General features: G+C 36.1%; 3 protein-coding genes across 4 annotated transcripts; 1 reads left to right on the plus strand and 2 right to left on the minus strand.

The window, feature by feature from the left end:
• The first annotated feature begins 1,129 nt into the window (after positions 1-1,129).
• LOC7474992 (protein LIGHT-DEPENDENT SHORT HYPOCOTYLS 5) lies at positions 1,130-2,489 on the plus strand. The gene has a single exon (XM_002313935.4). It carries the CDS (start codon positions 1,679-1,681, stop codon positions 2,348-2,350), a length of 672 nt encoding a protein of 223 aa, XP_002313971.1. The 5' UTR covers positions 1,130-1,678; the 3' UTR covers positions 2,351-2,489.
• A 7,581-nt stretch (positions 2,490-10,070) lies between these two features.
• On the minus strand, positions 10,071-12,827 carry LOC7478789 (gamma-interferon-responsive lysosomal thiol protein). The gene is made up of 5 exons (XM_002313192.4): positions 12,333-12,827; positions 12,135-12,200; positions 11,863-12,003; positions 10,681-10,773; positions 10,071-10,445 (listed from the first exon to the last, which is right to left on the minus strand). Exons 1-5 carry the CDS (start codon positions 12,603-12,605, stop codon positions 10,251-10,253), a joined length of 768 nt encoding a protein of 255 aa, XP_002313228.1. The 5' UTR covers positions 12,606-12,827; the 3' UTR covers positions 10,071-10,250.
• Positions 12,828-15,352: 2,525 nt separating this feature from the next.
• LOC7478788 (cinnamoyl-CoA reductase 1) lies at positions 15,353-18,711 on the minus strand. Of its 2 annotated transcripts, none has more exons than XM_002313191.4 (6): positions 18,442-18,711; positions 18,171-18,343; positions 17,877-18,062; positions 17,601-17,763; positions 16,276-16,462; positions 15,353-15,825 (listed from the first exon to the last, which is right to left on the minus strand). In XM_002313191.4, the coding sequence occupies exons 1-6, from the start codon at positions 18,557-18,559 to the stop codon at positions 15,681-15,683; spliced, it is 972 nt and encodes a 323-aa protein (XP_002313227.1). In that variant the 5' UTR covers positions 18,560-18,711; the 3' UTR covers positions 15,353-15,680. The 2 variants fall into 2 exon arrangements, with proteins under 2 accessions (XP_002313227.1, XP_024464868.1); XM_024609100.2 differs by having other exon boundaries at positions 15,353-15,963.
• Between the last annotated feature and the right edge of the window lie 327 nt (positions 18,712-19,038).

Genomic DNA, 19,038 nt, shown 5'->3' on the forward strand with positions numbered 1-19,038 from the left:
CAGACCGTTTTTAAATAATTAAATACTATGATTCTTCCTATTTTTAGTCGTGAGAACCTTTTTTTATTGATTTATTTTTATTTTTTTTATATGAACAAGATTTTCTATTTTTTTATTTTATGCCATCATGGCTTGTTTTTTTTTTTTTTTTGAATCTGATTCGTGGGTATATGGATTAGATTCAAGAGATTAAATCCTTTAAATAAAAGTTTTGAGATTTTATTTTGTTATGTAAAGCAATTGACATTCATTGACAATGCTGAACGGTTAAAAACTTTTATAAATGGGATCTGATAGGGCGACTTGTTCTTCTATTGATCCATGCAGCAAAAGAACGCTTGTACGAGCTAGCTAGTGACTTTTTTTTTAAAGGAATCTCTAACTAGGAGAGTCTATTTACCTTCGGTGAAAGGACTTGGTTTTGCTCGGAAGGCCATGTATGATTTACTAACGTTGTGAAGAGTTTTGTTGTTCAATTTTCTTACAATAAAGACAAAGAGAGTAATTGGTTTTATATCAGTTTAATATTAATAAAATCACCGCTTCTCTCTCTAAAATACACAAGCACAATAATAAGAATATATTTAAATAAATAGCACTGTATATTAAGAGTGTTTAACAAGAGCAATCACCTGGAAAAAACACAATTTGCCATAGCCATTGAAATGTGCAGGGACGCAACCGTGCAGGCGAGAAAGAGGAGGCAGAAGCAGTGTTTTGGGAGGGTAATTAACATTTAAAAAGCAGTTTTATCAGAATCAGTGAGTAGCGACCCCATTGACTTGATTGGCAGAGGCTAATTAATTATTAAGGAGTAGTAGATGTGTAGAGAAGAAGTTGTGGATATCAAATCAAAGCAAAAATTTCCATTTTTAGGCAGAGAAAACAAAACAGTATACAGAATCCTATGCAGTAGTAGTGTTCACTCCACCATCACCAAATTTTTGTTTGACCTTAAGAAGACCCCCATTAATCCACCACTACCTTTCGACCACCAAATCAACTCACCTTACTGCACCCGTGGCCACCACGCGCTCTGCTCTTAGTTTAGACCCCCTCACTTTGCTGTTGGACGCACCTGATAAGCACGTGAATGTTTTTTCTATATAACACAGTAATTTGTATATAAGAATTGGAAATTTGGAATAGAGGGGGGAAGAAAGAAAGGAGAGTGGAGGGAGGGGCCGCCGTGGTGAATAGTAAACATTGTCTTGTCCACCAGGGGCCACCATGTGAATAAAATCATCTTGACGACCACCATAACCCTCTCTGCCTATCTCGTTTTTTTTTTTGTTTTTTTTTTCTCTTGCTCTTGCTTATGTTTTTCTCTCTCTCTCTCTCAGGAAGTAAGAAGAGTCCTATTCATTCATTCATCTCTTTTCACGTCCCATCAACTAAACAAACACTCTCTCTCTCTCTCTCTCGTCTTTCTTCTTCCTGAAAACCCTCTCCTTCTCACCAATAAAGAAACTCATCACACGATCTCTTTCCCCTGAAAAGATCTTCACAAACTCATACAAAAACCAGAGCTCAGCGGCGCCATCTTTCTTTTCTATCACAAGAAACGTAACAGCTACTTGTGCTGATATCACTACTGCACTCTTATTAGTCCGAAAAGCTTTCAAGGTTACTTGGTCAAAAAATTGGCAAAAATTAATCACCCCCAATCATCACTCTCATGGACTCAACATCTGGAGTAGCTTCTGCGCCCGACCCGAATAGTGGAGAACCGGGTCCATCAGCGGGATCATCTTCAGCATCAGCATCACTGCCACAACAACAGCAACCAGAGGGATCATCACCGCCAGCACCACCAAGTAGATACGAGTCGCAGAAGAGGAGAGACTGGAACACTTTCTTACAGTACTTAAAGAACCACAAGCCACCATTAACTCTAGCTCGTTGCAGTGGTGCACATGTGATCGAGTTCTTGAAATACTTGGATCAATTTGGTAAGACCAAAGTCCACATAACGGGCTGTCCTTATTTTGGGCACCCGAACCCGCCAGCACCTTGCTCTTGTCCACTTAAGCAGGCCTGGGGTAGTCTTGATGCGCTAATCGGACGGCTTAGAGCTGCTTATGAAGAAAACGGTGGACGGCCAGAATCGAACCCTTTTGGGGCTAGAGCTGTCAGGATTTACTTGAGGGAAGTTCGAGAAGGTCAAGCTAAAGCTAGAGGGATTCCCTACGAGAAGAAGAAGCGAAAAAGGTCTAATGTTGCTGTTGCTACGGTGAATGTGTCGGTGGAGGCAGCTGGTGGTGGCTCTACTAGTGGTGGCGGAGGGGGGAGTGGTGATGCTGATAGTAGTGCTGCTGCAGCAGCTGCTGCTGCTACAACAACCGTATAGTGTTTAAATTTTTGTTAATTTTAATCTCCTGTCTTAATTGTGATTATTAAGAGATATATGTGATCTCTGTCGATTCACTTTATAATCCGATCGAACCATTGAACAAAATTTAACTAGAAATCTAGTTTTAAAAAAATCATATCCCCAGCTTCTTCTTCTTCAATGGTAACTATAGTAGTCTATCTCTTCTTTGTAGTACCCGTGATATTATTACTCAGAGACTGATCAATAATTCAATTATTTGAAAATTTGCTAGAACATAGGAAGATGGGGTAGTTGAGAAGTATAAATCTTTAGCGTGACTGTGTTTATTCTTTTTCTTGGCCTTATTATTATTATTATTAAAGAAAAAGTAGAGTTCAGCAAGAATGAAGAGGAGGCCTAAGACCCTTGTTTTTCTTGAACTAAACCTAGTTTAACTCTCTTGGATCATCTACTCTTATATTATGCAATCTAGGAAACTGACCTAGACGCCTTAATTACTACTGCCATATTCTGTTTCTGTTTCAGGTTCTTTCTTGTTTTGACCTATTAAAACTCCACTATATGTAAAGAATTTACTGCGAGAAAGAATTCCATAGAATCTTGTTTGCTTATTAAGATCATTATTATCTCGCCTCCCTCCCTCTGCGTACTAAATATCACAGCACAGTTGTTGATAAGATTGACCATTATATCATCTGAACAATATGATGACTGCACTGATTTCTATAGGTTATTAATTAGTAGTTTTAATTCTTCGATCCTCTCTTCTTTCTTTGTTTTCTTTCCTAGCACTGTTTTCTTGTGATTGGTTTCTAGCTAGCATCAAAGTTCAAACTACTCGAATTTTGGGAGGCTGCAGGCATGTTGGCAAGAAGGGCAACATTAATTTTTACCAAATCTTAATTCCCTAGCAACTAATGTGGCTTCATGGTCCCGGCTTTTCTTGATCGTCTGGGCTCCCCACCATGGGCAAATACACACACGTGCATCACTGATTTACACATTTTGTACTTACAGTTTCTGGTGCTACCTTTATACTACACCATCTAACTATCCATCTTGATCTTAGATTTGTTCTTCTTTTATTTTTATTTTTTCTCAATTGATTTTTAAGATCTTGGGTTATGAGATTCAGGATAGTATTCATTTTGATCCTTCTCTCTGATCCCTATGAAAACAACATCTCTTCCCTGCGATAACAACAAATATAGAAAAAAAAAACAGAGATAATAGGGTGTACAAGCATCAATGAAATGGAATAAAATAATCCTTGTGATTGCTGCTCTTATTTTATTTTGCTAACCACCACCCAAGTGTGAAAATGACCAGTAGCCAACCTTTAGTTTCCATTCTATTGATATATCATTGATGCATATCTTACTATATAGCATATGGTATTCTATATATTTTGTTAATTATTAGCACAGACCCACCAGTCACTCCCATACAAATACCATTTCTATATGTCAATTCAGACCCATATCCAATTAAAATGATGCAACACTTGGTGATGATCTCAAATTCTTAAATAACTTGGGTGTTTTTTTTCCTGTACTATTCTTCCTGTCCTGGTTTTCTTTTTCTTTTCAATCTTAAAATATTATTCCCGATCATTTTTCATATAGCAGCAACTTTCCTCGCCTCTCTTTCTGTCGTTTTGTAGAATCAAATCATTTTGATTACTGTGCTTTATTTTTTCCTTCGTTTGAGCTGTAACTTTAACCATATCAAAGTCCTGAAGAAGTCAAAAGGAAATAAAAAATGATAGATTCGTCCCTTCTAATTTACTTTTGAGAGATCGCTGCTGCTTCTTCTTCTAGGTTTGATCCATTATTCCTGTCAGGAAAAATAAGCAAAATAAATAGATGGATAGGTGACACCCGTGTATATTCCATAGCTAAAGTGGATTTCCGGGGACGAAGTTCAAAGAAAGTTTAACTCATTAATGCTGTTCTCCTTGCGTAGAAAATGTTATGTTCTTTAAAATGCAACGAAACTGACTGACGCTAATCACTCTATACGGTCATCTTTGGATCTAATTACAAGGTTTCGTACGGATGTGGGTTCTGGCCTGATGGGCAAGTTATGTACAAGAAGGACCAAGATGCGAAGAAGAAAAAAGTGAAAAAAATTGAAAACGGAGAGAGGGAGGCCTGCCCACAGAGATACTGATCAAATTTTAGTTTCTTTGTCGTTACGTTAGCATTCATGGTTGTCGTTTAGGCCGAAGGTACTTCATTTAAGAAAGAGTGATAGATGAGTAGGGGAGGTGTGGGATTGGTTGGGGGTATCTGCTAAACCACACCTTGTAGCGACTAGTCTTGTCTCACACCACAGCCGGTGTAATTATTGACGTGTGGATTATGTGAGGAATATATTATTACTTTTATATTGGAAAAGCAAAAGAGGCACCACATGCCCTGTGTTTATAGGCCCAAAAATAAACGGACAAAGCAGTCACCCCGGAGGCGAAGCACCATGAATTTACGGCCAACATCAGTGGTTGCTCTAACATTTAGGTCATGCGAGTGGTTCTTCCGAGCCCATTTTCCAAAGGGTCGAAACCTTCCTTCATGCCCTCCTAACATGGCAGATGATCATCATCCCATAAATGTGGTCAGTCGTCAGGTGAAAATGGGATTGCTTTTTTAGCAGTTTCCGTGATACAGTCTCAGGGTCTGTGTTTAAAGACAACATCTACAATTTCCTTTCCAGTTAAAAGCTTGTCCAGTCCCCAAATATAGTGCAATGACGTGATGGGATATTACTGCAGTATAGCTGAGGGAAATCGATTGAGTGGTGTGCCCATTGATGCACCCGGGGAATTTGTTCGGGAATGGGTGGTTGAACGATCCTAGAAAAGGGAATAAGCAATTTCTAACTGCTGGTGGCTCATTGTAGCGCCTACGTGCTCTTGCAAGTAGCGTTTCAATTTAATGATGTTGTTGGTGATCATTGATAATAGCTTGATATTAAAGAACTTATTTTCTCTATAATTTTAGATTTGAGTTAGGTGATTGTTAATATTAATGGTTATTGAAAGCTTGTCTAATCGTTAATTTCAGGACTCGTGAAGATTATTCAAGATGCATCTAAATTTACCCAAAAATCTAGCGTTTCAATTTTTCACGTTAAGAATAATTTAGTAGACAGATTGTTTTTCTTTTCTTATCTAAGTAAGGAATTTCCCTTTGATCTCCTGTATTTATTATACATGTCACGGACTGACCAATTAATGTGTGTGGTTGAATGGTCAAAAAAAGAAGATGAGTAGGTGCACAAAAAGCTACATGTGAGTTACCATCAATAAATGTTTCGTGCGCTTGAGAATTTACCATGAGAGAGCAATGCATCTAAAATATTGTATGGCTATGAGCAGCTCTATTTCTCCCCCACCCCCCCCCCAATGGCATGCAGCTTGAAGGGCATGTGCATGAGGAATCGCTGTGGATGCTGAATTGAAATTTCTAAATAAGTTTCAGCTTTGGTGAGACTATCAATTCCCTCGGCAATTTTGCAGCCAGCTCGAGTTGTGAAGTTTTATTCATTATTTTCCAATTAGGGCACGTGATTAGGAGATGCAGCAGCAGCACTTGGATTGGAGAGAGTGGTCAAGGTTATTTAGGAATGATCTTGACTCGTGGTCGTGCTTCAAGACAATTAAAATGGGCCTCACTAGCTGCTGCCCTTTTCTCTTAAACAAAAGACACGTATCATTTATCTGCCTAACAAATTCTAGGCGGAATCAGTGCAGGTTTTTAGTTTGGCTACCGAGAGCACAGGCTTCCAAATTACTGTGCCAAACAGTGCTTAAGACAGCTGAATGATCGGTCCCCGTGTCACCTTAGAATTTGCTTGCAAATCAATTTATCTATGCTGGTGTTTTCCTTTCTTGTCTTTTTCCTGGTAGGAAGACGTAATGCCATACCGTCCCCTTTTATTCCAAACTGGTCTACAGTACTCCATCATTTTCAAAACAAAAAACAAAAAATTGAAAAAAATTCAAAATTCTATAATGCAATTTTTTATATCATAAACACAGTGTGAACGTCCTCACAAGTGTGTAATTATTTTAAATAGCAAAATTATAAAAAAGCTCTAGAAATGCTATTATATATATATATATATATATATATATATATATATATATATATAATAGTTTGGTACTTCTTGCGGGTGTTGTTAGCACTTAGCACACCGCACCTCTAAAACAACTACTATAGAATAAAATAAGATTGGCTATTGTCACAATAATTGGTGACGTCTCGTTCTAGAAGTTAAATTAAACATATGGTATTACGTACACTCTCACTCCTTTAACTTATTACCTCATATTTCATTTAATATATCTAATCTCTGAACTTATGCACAGTGCAACTACTTGTATTTAATTAATTAATTAATTAAAAAAATGTACGTCTAATCTAAGCGTAGAAAATGAAAAACCACAGATCACAGACCACCATTATAATACGCCTAGCAAGCAACAGGATAATCAAACAGACAAGAACGTTGTTTACTTTTGAAAACAAAAACAAAGACAGCGTCGTTTAATTTCTTCTGCTTGTTTTCCGTATTAAATAAATAAATGAATTGATGAAGAAGAAATATATAATTGGTGCGTGTTGAAGGATGACGGCTGTCAAGATAATGTTGTAAGATACACGGCGTTAAGCAAGATAACGTGATCTCGCATCGTATCCACAGAGAATTTGCCTCACGCTTTGCTTTCATTGGCCTTGTTGCCCTCTCATTCCATTTTCTTAGTGGGGGTTGTCGCTTAATTGCTTGATGCCCATTTACTTGCTGGAATTATAACCTACAAGCATGTTTTTTTATTACTTAATAAGGGTTTGTGCGCGTGTATATACTAAGCGTTAGTGCTAGAAAACGACATCAAAAATTGACGTAATGATTAAAAATATATGTTAAAACTATCCTATGACGACTAAACATTGAGCCGTGATATAGAATATAAACTTAATTATTAGATGGTTTATAAATGATTGTATTTGAGTGATCCAATTAATGTTCTTAAATTTAATTAGCAGATAAGAGAGGACAACATGACTTCTGAGGAAGAAAGAAAATATATACTAGCATTGAAGCGCAATTATGTAATTAAAGTATGGGCTTGTGTGTTTATATATGTGATTAATTTAGATGTAGGATACAAGCTTGTTGATTTCTTAATCTTTAGCTATAAATAAATATTTCCGTGTCTGCTGGTGAGCAGGGTTACATGCTTTTGGGTTCGAAATTTATCCAATATGAACAGGTTTACGTATTTCTGGGTTACATATCTGGCATAATTGAGCAGTACCCCTCGACCAAATTAAAAGATATCAGTTAATATATATTTCTTGACAATAAAAATGTTAAATTCTTGCTGAGAATCTCGATAAACAAGCTCTTACATTAGTAGATCACATGTAATTTTTGTACGATAAAAAAAAAGAAAAGGAAAGGACTAATTAGGACTGGCGAGTTGTCCACGAGGTAGTTCTAGTTCTGTTCAGTAAAAATCTCCAATGAAAGACCAGCATTTGTACAAGCTCCGAGCAATGTAACCCTTTTGATTTTTTTATTTTTTTACCGTGAACTCTTTAAATCCGGAAATAAACTAGGGTTTTCCGCTAGCTAGAGAGGAAGAAACAGTCGGTGGCACCCGGAATTGGAGGGGCAGTGGGTTTTTGGTAAAACCAAAAACAGGGCCAGAGGAGAAGAGTAGTGTCACTGTATGGTGTGTTTTTTTTTTTTTTTGAAATGTCACAGCATGGTGGGTCCTGCATAGTTTGACAAACTGTAGTTTTGGTCGCCGACATGATATCTGGATCGTAAAATTTACTGACAAACGGTGCGTGATGGCCCTTCTTCTCCTCTCACTTTTGCACTGCAACCCCTAATCCTAAAGAACATGAACCCACACCCATCTATCATTCTCCTTCCTTTGAAATTGCCTTTTGTTTTGCCTTGCTGTAACCCTGTTCGAGACCAGAGAGAGTAGGATACAGATGTGAAGATGCATGGGACGACGGGAGGACATGAGAATCCTAGTATTAATATTGGCTTGGGATGTCTGACTTTTGTGTGCTAACGGACAAATTTACTGGACAGAGACCCCTGAGCGTTTGTTAAAGTGGCTCCACCGTTATTATTATTTGGTCATTCGCCATTTTCAAAAATCATGAGTTATATTGTTTGTGATCACAAGATTATCATGATATCACCTAATCGATAGCGCATATTCATGGTTTTGATGAACAATACTTTTGATGAACAATAATTTGAAACATCTAGGAAATGGTTAGTGATAAGAGGTTGAAATTAGATGAAATTAGATAATTTATTTTTCTTATAATCTCAATTTCGAGCCATGTGTATATCCTTAGCATATAAAGCATATAAAGATGATGATTTAACATGAAATATGATAGATACTTTTTTTTGAGATAGTTTTTTTTTGGTAAATTCACTTTATTATATGAATAATAAATATAATATGTGCACTGTTAAACATGATTCGAAATCTAATCTAAAATATACACATTTGTATGTTGTCTTATAATCCAAGTATAATTATTCGTTAAATCTGCTCATATAATTGTTTAGTTTTTTCTACAGAAAAATAGATATCTTGACATTCTTCCGTCACCTGTACAGTTTAATTTATTGAGGTTGAAATCAATTGTGAATTTAACTCATCTTAGTATATGAAAACTGATTTGAAATTTTTTATCATTAAAAAAGAATATAGATAAGAAAGAATATAGTAATCAGTCACCAGTCTTTAAGAGTCCCTTCAATTGTTTTTCTCGAAAGAAAACATATCCACCTGAACAGAGGAAGAGGATGGACATCCAAGGAGCATAAGAGGAAAATTGAATTTTTTTTAGAAAAAAAGAAAGAAAGAGGCCAGGACGGTCTTGGTAGTAGGCTCAGCATATTTAAGTCCAAACCTTGATCTGGTAATTTGGGCTGGAAATGGAGGGCAATTGCTTGAACCAATCAGCCCATCAAAGAATAAGAGCATTCCACGAATACGAAAGCAAAAGCCGCCGACAGAAGGATTTGAACCAGCGCAGGAAAAGCCCAACAGATATCGAGTCCGTCTCCTTAATCACTCGGACATATCGACGGGGGAGAGAGGTCTGCCAAAGATTTTATTTAAAATTTAAGAAGTATTAACCTCGCCGACGTTTAAACACGACTCCCATGAATCTGTGTAAATATTCTGGGTGAGATGAGAGGGTTCAGTGGATGGTTGCTTTAACCAGAATCAAGCTCAAACAAAAAATTCCCGACGTCGGTGAGACAGAAAGCGCTACAGCATATAAGACCATGTCAAAAGGCGTGTAACAGCTACTGCTTTCAAGTCTTGCTAGTGGAGAATAGAATCGTGATGACAAAATCTGAACTACTGGATTGTTCCGCTCCGATGGGCACGCCTCCACCTGATGTGTAAGTCGTACAGGTGATCTTGTAAACATAGGCTCAACTGAGCTATCAGAACTCCAATTCTTAGCATCGGCTATCCACTGCTCCGCTCAAGTGCCTTCATCTCTATATAGGTTCATATTAGATCCATGCAACCAACCACTGGACCGTCTGTTATCAAGCAACATCATAATACAGGCTACAATTATTCGTCGAGACACATACCTGTAGCTCAATTGATAATATATACCGGCAGCTTATCATCTAACCATATCCCAATCCCACAATCACAGCACAATGTTATCAAGTAGTAGATGACTATAGATAGATAATGCTCAGTCGAGAAAAGGGGGGGAAACAGCTTTAGACATGCGCCTGAGTACTGCTAATTTGACATCATTACTACAATGCCAACAACAAGGGAATCAAACTCGGAAAGTAAATAAAATCAAGATGCATAAGCAGCCCGGATCTTCATCTACTGCATCCACAATGATGTTGCTGATCTTACTGATTCCAATAATGTTGATACAATCGTATCTCTGTAGCAAACTGGAGGGATTGATTTTGCTTTTGCCCTTGGGATGGAATGGCGAGATTGGTTGCTGCAAGCTTTGGGTGTGGCAGTGCCTTTGTAGGCCTTGCAGATGTAATTTATGAAGTCCTCGTAGTCCTAAAAAAATCACAACAGAGTAATTTCTAAATTCCATCAAGTAATCCTCTAAAACTAAAAAAAATAAAAAGTAGAGAGAAATCAATAACCTATGATCAATCATCAATGGTTCATGAGTGAAGAACAATTATCACAAATAGCAAAATTGCAACCGGGATGCAGAAAGTTTTGGTGAACAAATTTTGTAGTCGACAAACAACACAAATTTCTCATGGTTGTAGTTAAAAGAACAAACCTCATAAATTGGCTGTCCATCCACCACCACCCATGGCACATATTTATGTGGAGGCTGAAGGGCATTTGTTTCAGCAGCATACTCTAATTCAAGCTGCATAGAAGTGCCAAATATAGATACAATAAGTTATGTGCCGAAAACAATTTTTGGACCATCAAATAAATAACATGACGACAAAAGAGAGAAGGAAACATTAGGAAGTCAGCAGAACATTGAGTTATCTTTATGCGGTATAAGACAATGACCATTTATGAAATACAGGTAACCAGGCCACAAGTGGTAGAAATGCTGAAGATGACATGATCACCGTACATTGAAATTTCAGAATCAGAGCTAAGGTTTCTAGTTGCATGGGCTTTTCTCTTAGAACCATTTGATTCAAGCATTGCTTCAGGCTTTCCTCACTGTCGCAAGGCATTAAACAGAGGTCTAAAGCAATTAAAATCGTTACAGGGATTTCAATATATTTATTCCATTTCAATTTCACCTCACTGTCCATGTATTGCCTGCCCGAACTATCCCTCTTTTAAACAGTATGCTGGTTCTTCAGATATCTAACGAGCACAAGTTTTCATCTGCATGATTCAAACTTCTCTCTTCCAAGCTTCAGAGTTTAGTATTTTGCCTATAACCAACCAGGCAGCATCTTCATAGCAGGGTAAAGAAAACAAAACTATTTTCTTACCCCCTTAAAGTCAATCCAGCAAATAAAACCACAGTAGCAAGTATCATAAGATTATAGCTAATTTCTTAATGCATTTGCTTCAATCAAAGGCGTTTCCCTACTTGTGCCCCAGGAAATTGAAAAGGACAATTTTCCCTGACTAAGCTCAGATCGTCATCAAAATCTGTAACAAATCACTGTCGAAATTTATTGGAGCTTCCTAACATCAACAATCATGAAATCAAAGCCTTAACTTCATTGTGCGTCTACATAAAACTCCAGCTAATATGCAATAGACCAAATCATCTTAATCAACCAGATACGAGGTCCATACATTTCAATGAACAACTTAAAAAAGCAACTGTTGATTACTGTAAATTAGGAGGAATCACCACATATGAAGATCTATTCTTGGTAACTTAATTTGTTAGTTCATAGAGAGCACGGTGACACAAAATTGCCTCACACAACTTGAATTGATTCATTCAAAAGCATAATAAATCTAACAGTAAACTAACCTCATTGCCATATCCACCAGTATAGCACTCGGAAACACGCTTTGGATCCAAACCCAATTCTTCGAAGCATGACTCCCATTCTGGGTACTTTCTCTCATAAACCAATTTCTCAACACAGTAAACAAAAGGAAAATGGTCTTCCTGCATCATAAACATCACAATTTTAAGACAGAACCAAAACACACAAATACCAATACTGGGTACCTTACTTACCACACAAAACTTATTCTAAACCAAATCAAATCACACTTGAAGAAATCAAGAAGTCTAACCAATTTAGGCCAAGCATGAATTGCACAAGCTTCCACTGTATTCAATAAACATTCATATGGACCATGCTGCAATTTAAACATCACATAAACAAAATTTAGCAGCCTAGCAATTCCTTACCCAAAAAAATATTTGACCTTTTCAGTTGGATAATTGTCAATGAAATAAAAGCTCGAAAGGGTCATTTTTTTATAAAGAACCTGGCAAACAAAGGTGTCATTTCCTCTGATTTTGGCATTGCCCCAAGGAGAGAGGTAGAGATCAACGATGGAGAGAAGATCGTCATCTTCAACGAGCTTGTCAAGGTAATTCACTATGAAATTGGCACTGTATGGACAGAGAGATTCATAGTATAGTGCCAGGGAAACTTTATCAGAATTTGAAGGGAGAATTGTTGTAGATGAAGAGAAGGAGAAGAGAATCGAGAGGTAAGTGAGGAAAGAGAGGGCGGTGGTTGTTAGACGAGAAGCCATCACTGAAAGTTTATGATTTTTTTAATTAATTATTGTTTGCTTTAATTTGAAGAAGAGGAAGAGAGATTAGGTGGTTACGACGTTATTTGAAAGTGAAGATGAGGATAACTTGGAGCAGATAGAGTATATTCTAAGACGATTTTTCAAGGAAACAAAAATGATGGATTTTACAGGTTAATGTCAGCTGACTCTGCCACCACACAATACGCTGCCAGCACAGTCAAAACGGTCCATTTATGTTGTTCCAGGCAAAAAAACTACGACAAATTTTTGATTTATTAGAATCATCCACTGCCTTGATTTCATGTGCTCTTAGTTTTCAACTACGCTGTAACCCACGCTATGCCGCCATCTAATTCAATTTTATTTTTTTTAACATAAGAAAAACTCAGGCAACAATAGTATTTAAAAAAAAAAAACCATTGCCCGTGCTTGATTATATTCAGTAAAATCAGTTAATTTAATAGCTTGATTTAAATTGAAGGTAATGATAGAAATGAATCCTAAAATTATTTTGACAATAATTAACTAGAAAAATGAGTTATCGATATCATAAATATAAAGAGAATAAAAAAAAAATCATTGAAACTCAAAGTCATTCTACTGTTAACATCGCCCACAATCAAAAGAATTTGTTGAGACGGTTAAAACTTCACTGCAACAAGATGCACAACTACATCGAAAGAAATCACATGGATCGGTAGAGCAACGCCTTAAAAAAGTAAACTAAACAAAACACATTGAAATGAGTATTTAATTTATATTCAACCAATCAATTTCAATTAATTCAAGAATAAAATTTATTTTGGAAAAATAAATTTAACAAAGAACAATAAATAAAAAAAACCTTGAGATAACTCAAGCAAATAAAAAAAACAAAAGGCATAGAAAGCATATAAAAAAACAAAATTCAATTTCCAATTAAATAAATATCAAAAGAAAAAATTGAAAAAACATTAGTTTAAAAATTGAAAAAAAAAAAACAAAGCAACCCTTGACAAACCTCTTTAGATTAGGTTAATTTTCCAAATTGCAACTCGTGAAATCTCAAACACGGGCTTAATCAAAAATTTTAAATCCAAACTAATTTACCGTTGAAGGATGAAATTGAGTAAAAAAATTAAACAAAAAAATTTGCAAAGCAAAAAAAAAAAACATTCAAAAAAATGAGAATAAAATCTGATATGAAAAAAATAATAAGGGTGAAATTGCAAAAAAATAATAAATTATAAAAATTATCTTAGATGATATAAATATAAATTAAAAGAATGAGGATCAAAATATGACATAAAAAATAAAACAAGAATGAAATTGAAACAAATTTTGGTTTGCATAAATTATTTTAAATGAAACAGATATTAACCAGAGTCAGGGACTAAATAAAAAATAAAAAGAACTTGAGGGGTTGGTCTGGAAAACTGTAGGGTATAGCGCAAAAATTGAGGGAGAGAGGAGAAATAAAAAAAATAGTTGTTGGAGCCAAACCGGAGGGTTGTTTTATGCATGCGCCACCGTTACATGGAGAAGACGCCAGAATGAATCTAAAAACACTTTGTAACGATGTTTTTAATTACTGGAATCAACTGCATGCATCATCTAAATACAACAGGTTGGCTGACGTGAGCCCAACAATGAAAAAACCAACAGGGCAATGGCAAAAATGCCCTCAAAATCAAGGTATCAAAATTTAAACCCCGAAAGCAAGGAGGTATTTTTACTGTACAAATAAAAAGAATAAAACCCAAACACCCCTCTTTAGTAACTAGTTTTTTATTTGTTTACAAGAGCAAATATATTATTTTACCGTGCATCTGTTAATTAAAAATATAATTTTACCCTAAATGGCATCCAACAATATATGAATGTTAAGGGTGTTTATGATATTTTACTATGCAATTTAAAAGTTAAACAATTGCCTTGCCCTTGATGAATTTAAAAATACTAAAAAGCTTGTATTGCAAACAAAATTCTACTCTCAATCATCAACCTTGTGCTTTTTTTTAAGGGCAAGAGAGTAAATCCATTATTTCCATCCACAAGGAAATGTATCCAGGAAAACAAGGAATTCAGTACCCCCTTTCTTCTTCTGTTTTTTTTTAAAAAATTTTCAAGTGTTAGAAAATAAAATTCTAATAATTTTTTTCCTTCCAGTAGTACTGATTTTGGGTTTCCGGGTTTAGATATTAATAGGATGTTTAGATATTCAATAGTGATTGTTTTTTAAAGTATTTTTTATTTTAAAATATATTAAAATTATATTTTTTTATTATATTAAAATTATTTTTAACAACAACACATCAAAATATCTAAAAATATTAAAAACATATTAATTTAAAATTAAAAAAATTAATTTTTTAAAAAAATACTTTTCCTCCTGCAATGCCAAACACTGCCCACTGCCTTTTGAAAATGGCTTTACACAGGCTACCTGTAACCCAAATTTATTTTATTTTATTTAAAAAAAAAAACAGGTTCATTCCCAAAGAAAGATATGAGCTCCTTCAGGTTCTAGCCCTCATACTTAAAAAATGTAGAAATGTTGATGGGTTTGCGTGCAACATTTACGTTTTACCCGCTCCTTCGATCTTGCACTTGCCGAGCACCACCTCTCCCACGCTCTTAACACCACTAAAGGAGTCTTACCTCACCTCAGAAGATGGACTATAATCTCTTATGATCAAATCATCAAAGCATGAACAAACAAAATTCCCCCTTACTGAAGACTGTTACAGGACACCGATAGCACATATTTTAAATGATTGCATATCATAAACAGGAGATAACTATCAGAAAACTAGTTGTTACAAGCTTGCAATTAAAGACTTCATAAACTGCAATGATTTTGTTGAATCGATCCCATTCATGCTAATTACCAAGAATTTAAGACGAAGCAAAGCAAAACCAGGGTTTTTTTTTTTCTTCGAATTCATAAACCTGTTCAAACTGTCCACATAGCAAAACGGTAACACTGAGACCTGCCAACATTACAGGTAACCTCCATATGCAAGCTGTGATTGTTCCTGCACAAACACACTAATCAGTTCTACCCCATATATTGATCCCTGAAGCTTTTTCTTAAGAAATGAATCCTTCGCTCTTTAAACTTTCAACTGCATCCTTGATAATTTGCTCCATGGGAATAAATTCTAAACCCAAGTCCATCAGCTTCTTGGCTCCATTCTTTGCCCTCAACAACCCAGGTTGGGTATCCTTCGGCAACCTGCACCAATAGGCACATTAAGGATCAAGCAGTAATGATTCACACCATCAAACAGCCAGAAAGAAGTTTTAAGATCTCAATGAAGCAGGGGTGGCAATGGACGGAAGTTTGATCCACAACGCAACAGCAAGCACAACTCTGTATGAGAATAAAGAGCAAGACTAGTTAAATTTAATGCTCCCAACTACCGAGACACTTTGAACGACAATCAAGACTTCGATAGCTTTAATGCTCCTCGCACATGTACATCCATGGGCAAAGTTTAGATAAATTATGTAGTAGAGCATTTTGAAGAGGAAAGTAGATTTCAGAATATAGTACATGGTTTCAATAGTGTTTTGCAGACAACAGACAACAGACAATCAAATTCGTAGGCATAAAAAATGTACATAGGTCGGGTCAAATATTCACCACACAGTACACACTCAAAAACAAACTTAAATTCTTTACCTAGGAATCTTATATTCAGGATATAGCTCAGCAACCTTGGCCACAAAGTCACCATAATGAGATATAGCTTCAACACACAGGTGCCTGCCAGTTGCTGATGGGTTCTCATACACTATAATATGTGCCAAGGCTACATCTTTAAAATGGACAGATCCCATAAAGAAGTTCTGGTATGTCTCAGTGCAGCCTGCAATAAGGACAAAATGTCATTGTTAGTGCTTTCCTTATTCAAGAAATCATAATAGCAAAGTTGTTAAATTAGTACCAGTTTGCTAATGAAGTAAAGGAAATCGAATCCAAGAGTCAAAATGATTGAGTTAGAGGCTTATTAGCAAGATACTTCCATAAACATGTTTGCATGTCTGCAATAGTATAATGGAATGTTAGCTTATTGAAAGAAGGGTATGCACATGAACAGACAATCAAAACTAACAAAAAGTTTAATCTTTGTTCCTGGTTCTTGCAATTTTCTATGCATTTTCCTCAAAAACTTTTTCTTGACACAGCTACTATCCGGCAGGAGAAAGAGGTGCATTAGAAGGAAATCTAATTGTGCTGTTGAAGCTATAAGCTATAAGCCTATTAGTGCAAAAGAAATAAAAGTGATGTTGGATTCTAGTTCATGACTAATTCTGCTGTTCTACAAACTATGGATAGGCTACTTCTATGATCTGACTGCTTAGAGTGTCCAAGTGCCAACTCAATTATGGCAAGGAAGCTAAACATTGACAACTTGTTGGGTAGGTGGGAAGTGGGAGGGAAGATGAAGGACTGGAAGGAAATTGAACCAAGTGAACACTACTTCCCTTGTTCACAAATAGTAGCTAAAAAAAGGAAAATTTAGCTTCCATTTAACAACCATAAAGTCCTTTCACTCCCAGAACATGTGGACACGGGGAGGAAAGCATGATTTAATTATTATTTTTTACCCTTCCTACTCGCTTCCTCTATTTCTACCCTCGGCTCTACCAACCAAGATAAAGAGAAAAGAACTTCAATCTTTTCCACACCTTATCCTTCGTCCCTATAACTTTCTTTCTGTTCACTTTCCCCATTTCCTGCTGTTACTCAAATTACCCCATATCTTAAACCAGACATCCACAATAAGCCACATGCTTTCAAACTCTACTTCCACCTCAAACCTCAGTCAGATGTCTCAGATTAACTGGTTTGAATTGCAAAAATAATGTACATTCAAAGAAACATAAAGGTACACAGCCCTAACACTATATGAATCTTCAACATTAGTTGACGAACATACACATTTCCCAGAATGACAATGCAGTTAACAAGTAATCATAGATTGAGTTGGTGAACAACATAACCTTGGAAAAGGCGCACAAGCATCACCATGCTAGCATTCAGCACCGGTGAAATAACCGGACCCATAACTGTACCCGGATTCACCACCACCACATCCAACCCCTTCTCCTTTGAAAACTCCCACGCAGCTTTCTCGGCTAGTGTTTTTGACAATGGATACCAGAACTAATCACCACAACAAAACAAACAAAATCAACCACATTATAATCCACAAAAGTCAACAAAGTAATATTTATTAGGAAATAAATTAAAAGAACAAGACACTACTCGGTACTCACTCCATTTTGCTTGCAGTACTCAACGTCCGTCCAGCAATCCTCATTCTTGATGACGTCTGCAGGCCAGTTAGGACTGGGCGTAATAGAAGAAATCGAAGACGTTACCACGACGCGCCTGACGCCGTTCTCCTTTGCCGCCGTTAGTACATTTATTGTTCCTTTAATTGCCGGATCCAAAAGCTCATTCTTTCAGGAAAAATAAAGAAGGAAATGCACAGAAATTTTGTGTAACTAAACAAATAAAAAATCAATCAAAGGCAAAAAGGCGACAAGTTATCACTACAACTCTAGTACCTGAGGATCATGGACTTCATCAACGATGCACGGAGAGGCCAGGTGAAAGACGCCAGCACAGCCGTTGATTGCGGCGACAATGGAGTCATAATCGAGGAGATCAATTTGGTAAAGACGGAGACGCGTGTCTGCTCCTTCAAGTGATTCTAGATGCTTCGTCTCCTTTTCATCCTCTTCAATTCAAAATCAGAGGAAAGAGAATTAGCAAAACACAATAGGACGACCACTGCTAACAATATTGGACGGACTACAAGTCGTTTTTTTAACTTACTGAGATTTTTTGCGGTGGCGTGAACGGTATACCCACGGTCGAGAAGGAGACGGACAAGCCAAGAGCCAATACAACCGCTTCCACCAGTAACACAAACCACTTCTCCTTTCTTCGACATGATTTCTTCTTTTTTCTTTCTCTCCTTCGTGTTCTTGTTTCACAGACTTCAGTATCTAGCTATGTGCTTTTTTATAAAGGATAGTGGATTATTAACAATTACCACTAATATTAACATTAACAATTAACATTTAAAAAAAACACTCTTTTATAATAACTCTTCTCACAAAACATTATTTAATTTGATTTTTTTTCTCATTCCTTCGGCTTTTATTTTATTTATAAATTTAATTATAACCTTTAAAATTATATTTATTATAAATTATACTTTTAAAAAAAAATTATTTTATTTTTTATTAAGATATTTTGATTTGAACCATGAATTTCTCTCTGTTTCGTGCTAGTTCTCTCTGTCCGTCCGTTTGTGTTTGTTCAGCATCCAGTACATCAAATACAGATACGAAAATGTATTTTTGGTTGAAGATAGCGGCGGTATATTAGACAGTTTTAGATCGAATTTAGGAAACAGTCTTTTTGTCC

Source organism: Populus trichocarpa, chromosome 9 (assembly GCF_000002775.5).
Source record: "Populus trichocarpa isolate Nisqually-1 chromosome 9, P.trichocarpa_v4.1, whole genome shotgun sequence".
Classification (NCBI taxonomy): Eukaryota; Viridiplantae; Streptophyta; class Magnoliopsida; order Malpighiales; family Salicaceae; genus Populus; species Populus trichocarpa.

Excerpts from the sequence above, each read along its gene's own strand:
- LOC7474992 (XM_002313935.4), top strand. The coding sequence starts at position 1,679 with ATGGACTCAACATCTGGAGTAGCTTCTGCGCCCGACCCGAATAGTGGA.
- LOC7478789 (XM_002313192.4), bottom strand. The coding sequence starts at position 12,605 with ATGGCTTCTCGTCTAACAACCACCGCCCTCTCTTTCCTCACTTACCTC. Across the intron at positions 10,774-11,862 it reads CTGGTGGATATGGCAATGAG|CTTGAATTAGAGTATGCTGC; the intron begins GTTAGTTTACTG and ends ACTTCTATGCAG. Across the intron at positions 10,446-10,680 it reads ATGGACAGCCAATTTATGAG|GACTACGAGGACTTCATAAA; the intron begins GTTTGTTCTTTT and ends TGATTTTTTTAG.
- LOC7478788 (XM_002313191.4), bottom strand. The coding sequence starts at position 18,559 with ATGTCGAAGAAAGGAGAAGTGGTTTGTGTTACTGGTGGAAGCGGTTGT. Across the intron at positions 18,063-18,170 it reads ATGAAGTCCATGATCCTCAG|AATGAGCTTTTGGATCCGGC; the intron begins GTACTAGAGTTG and ends TTTTCCTGAAAG. Across the intron at positions 16,463-17,600 it reads GCTTGTGCGCCTTTTCCAAG|GCTGCACTGAGACATACCAG; the intron begins GTTATGTTGTTC and ends TCCTTATTGCAG.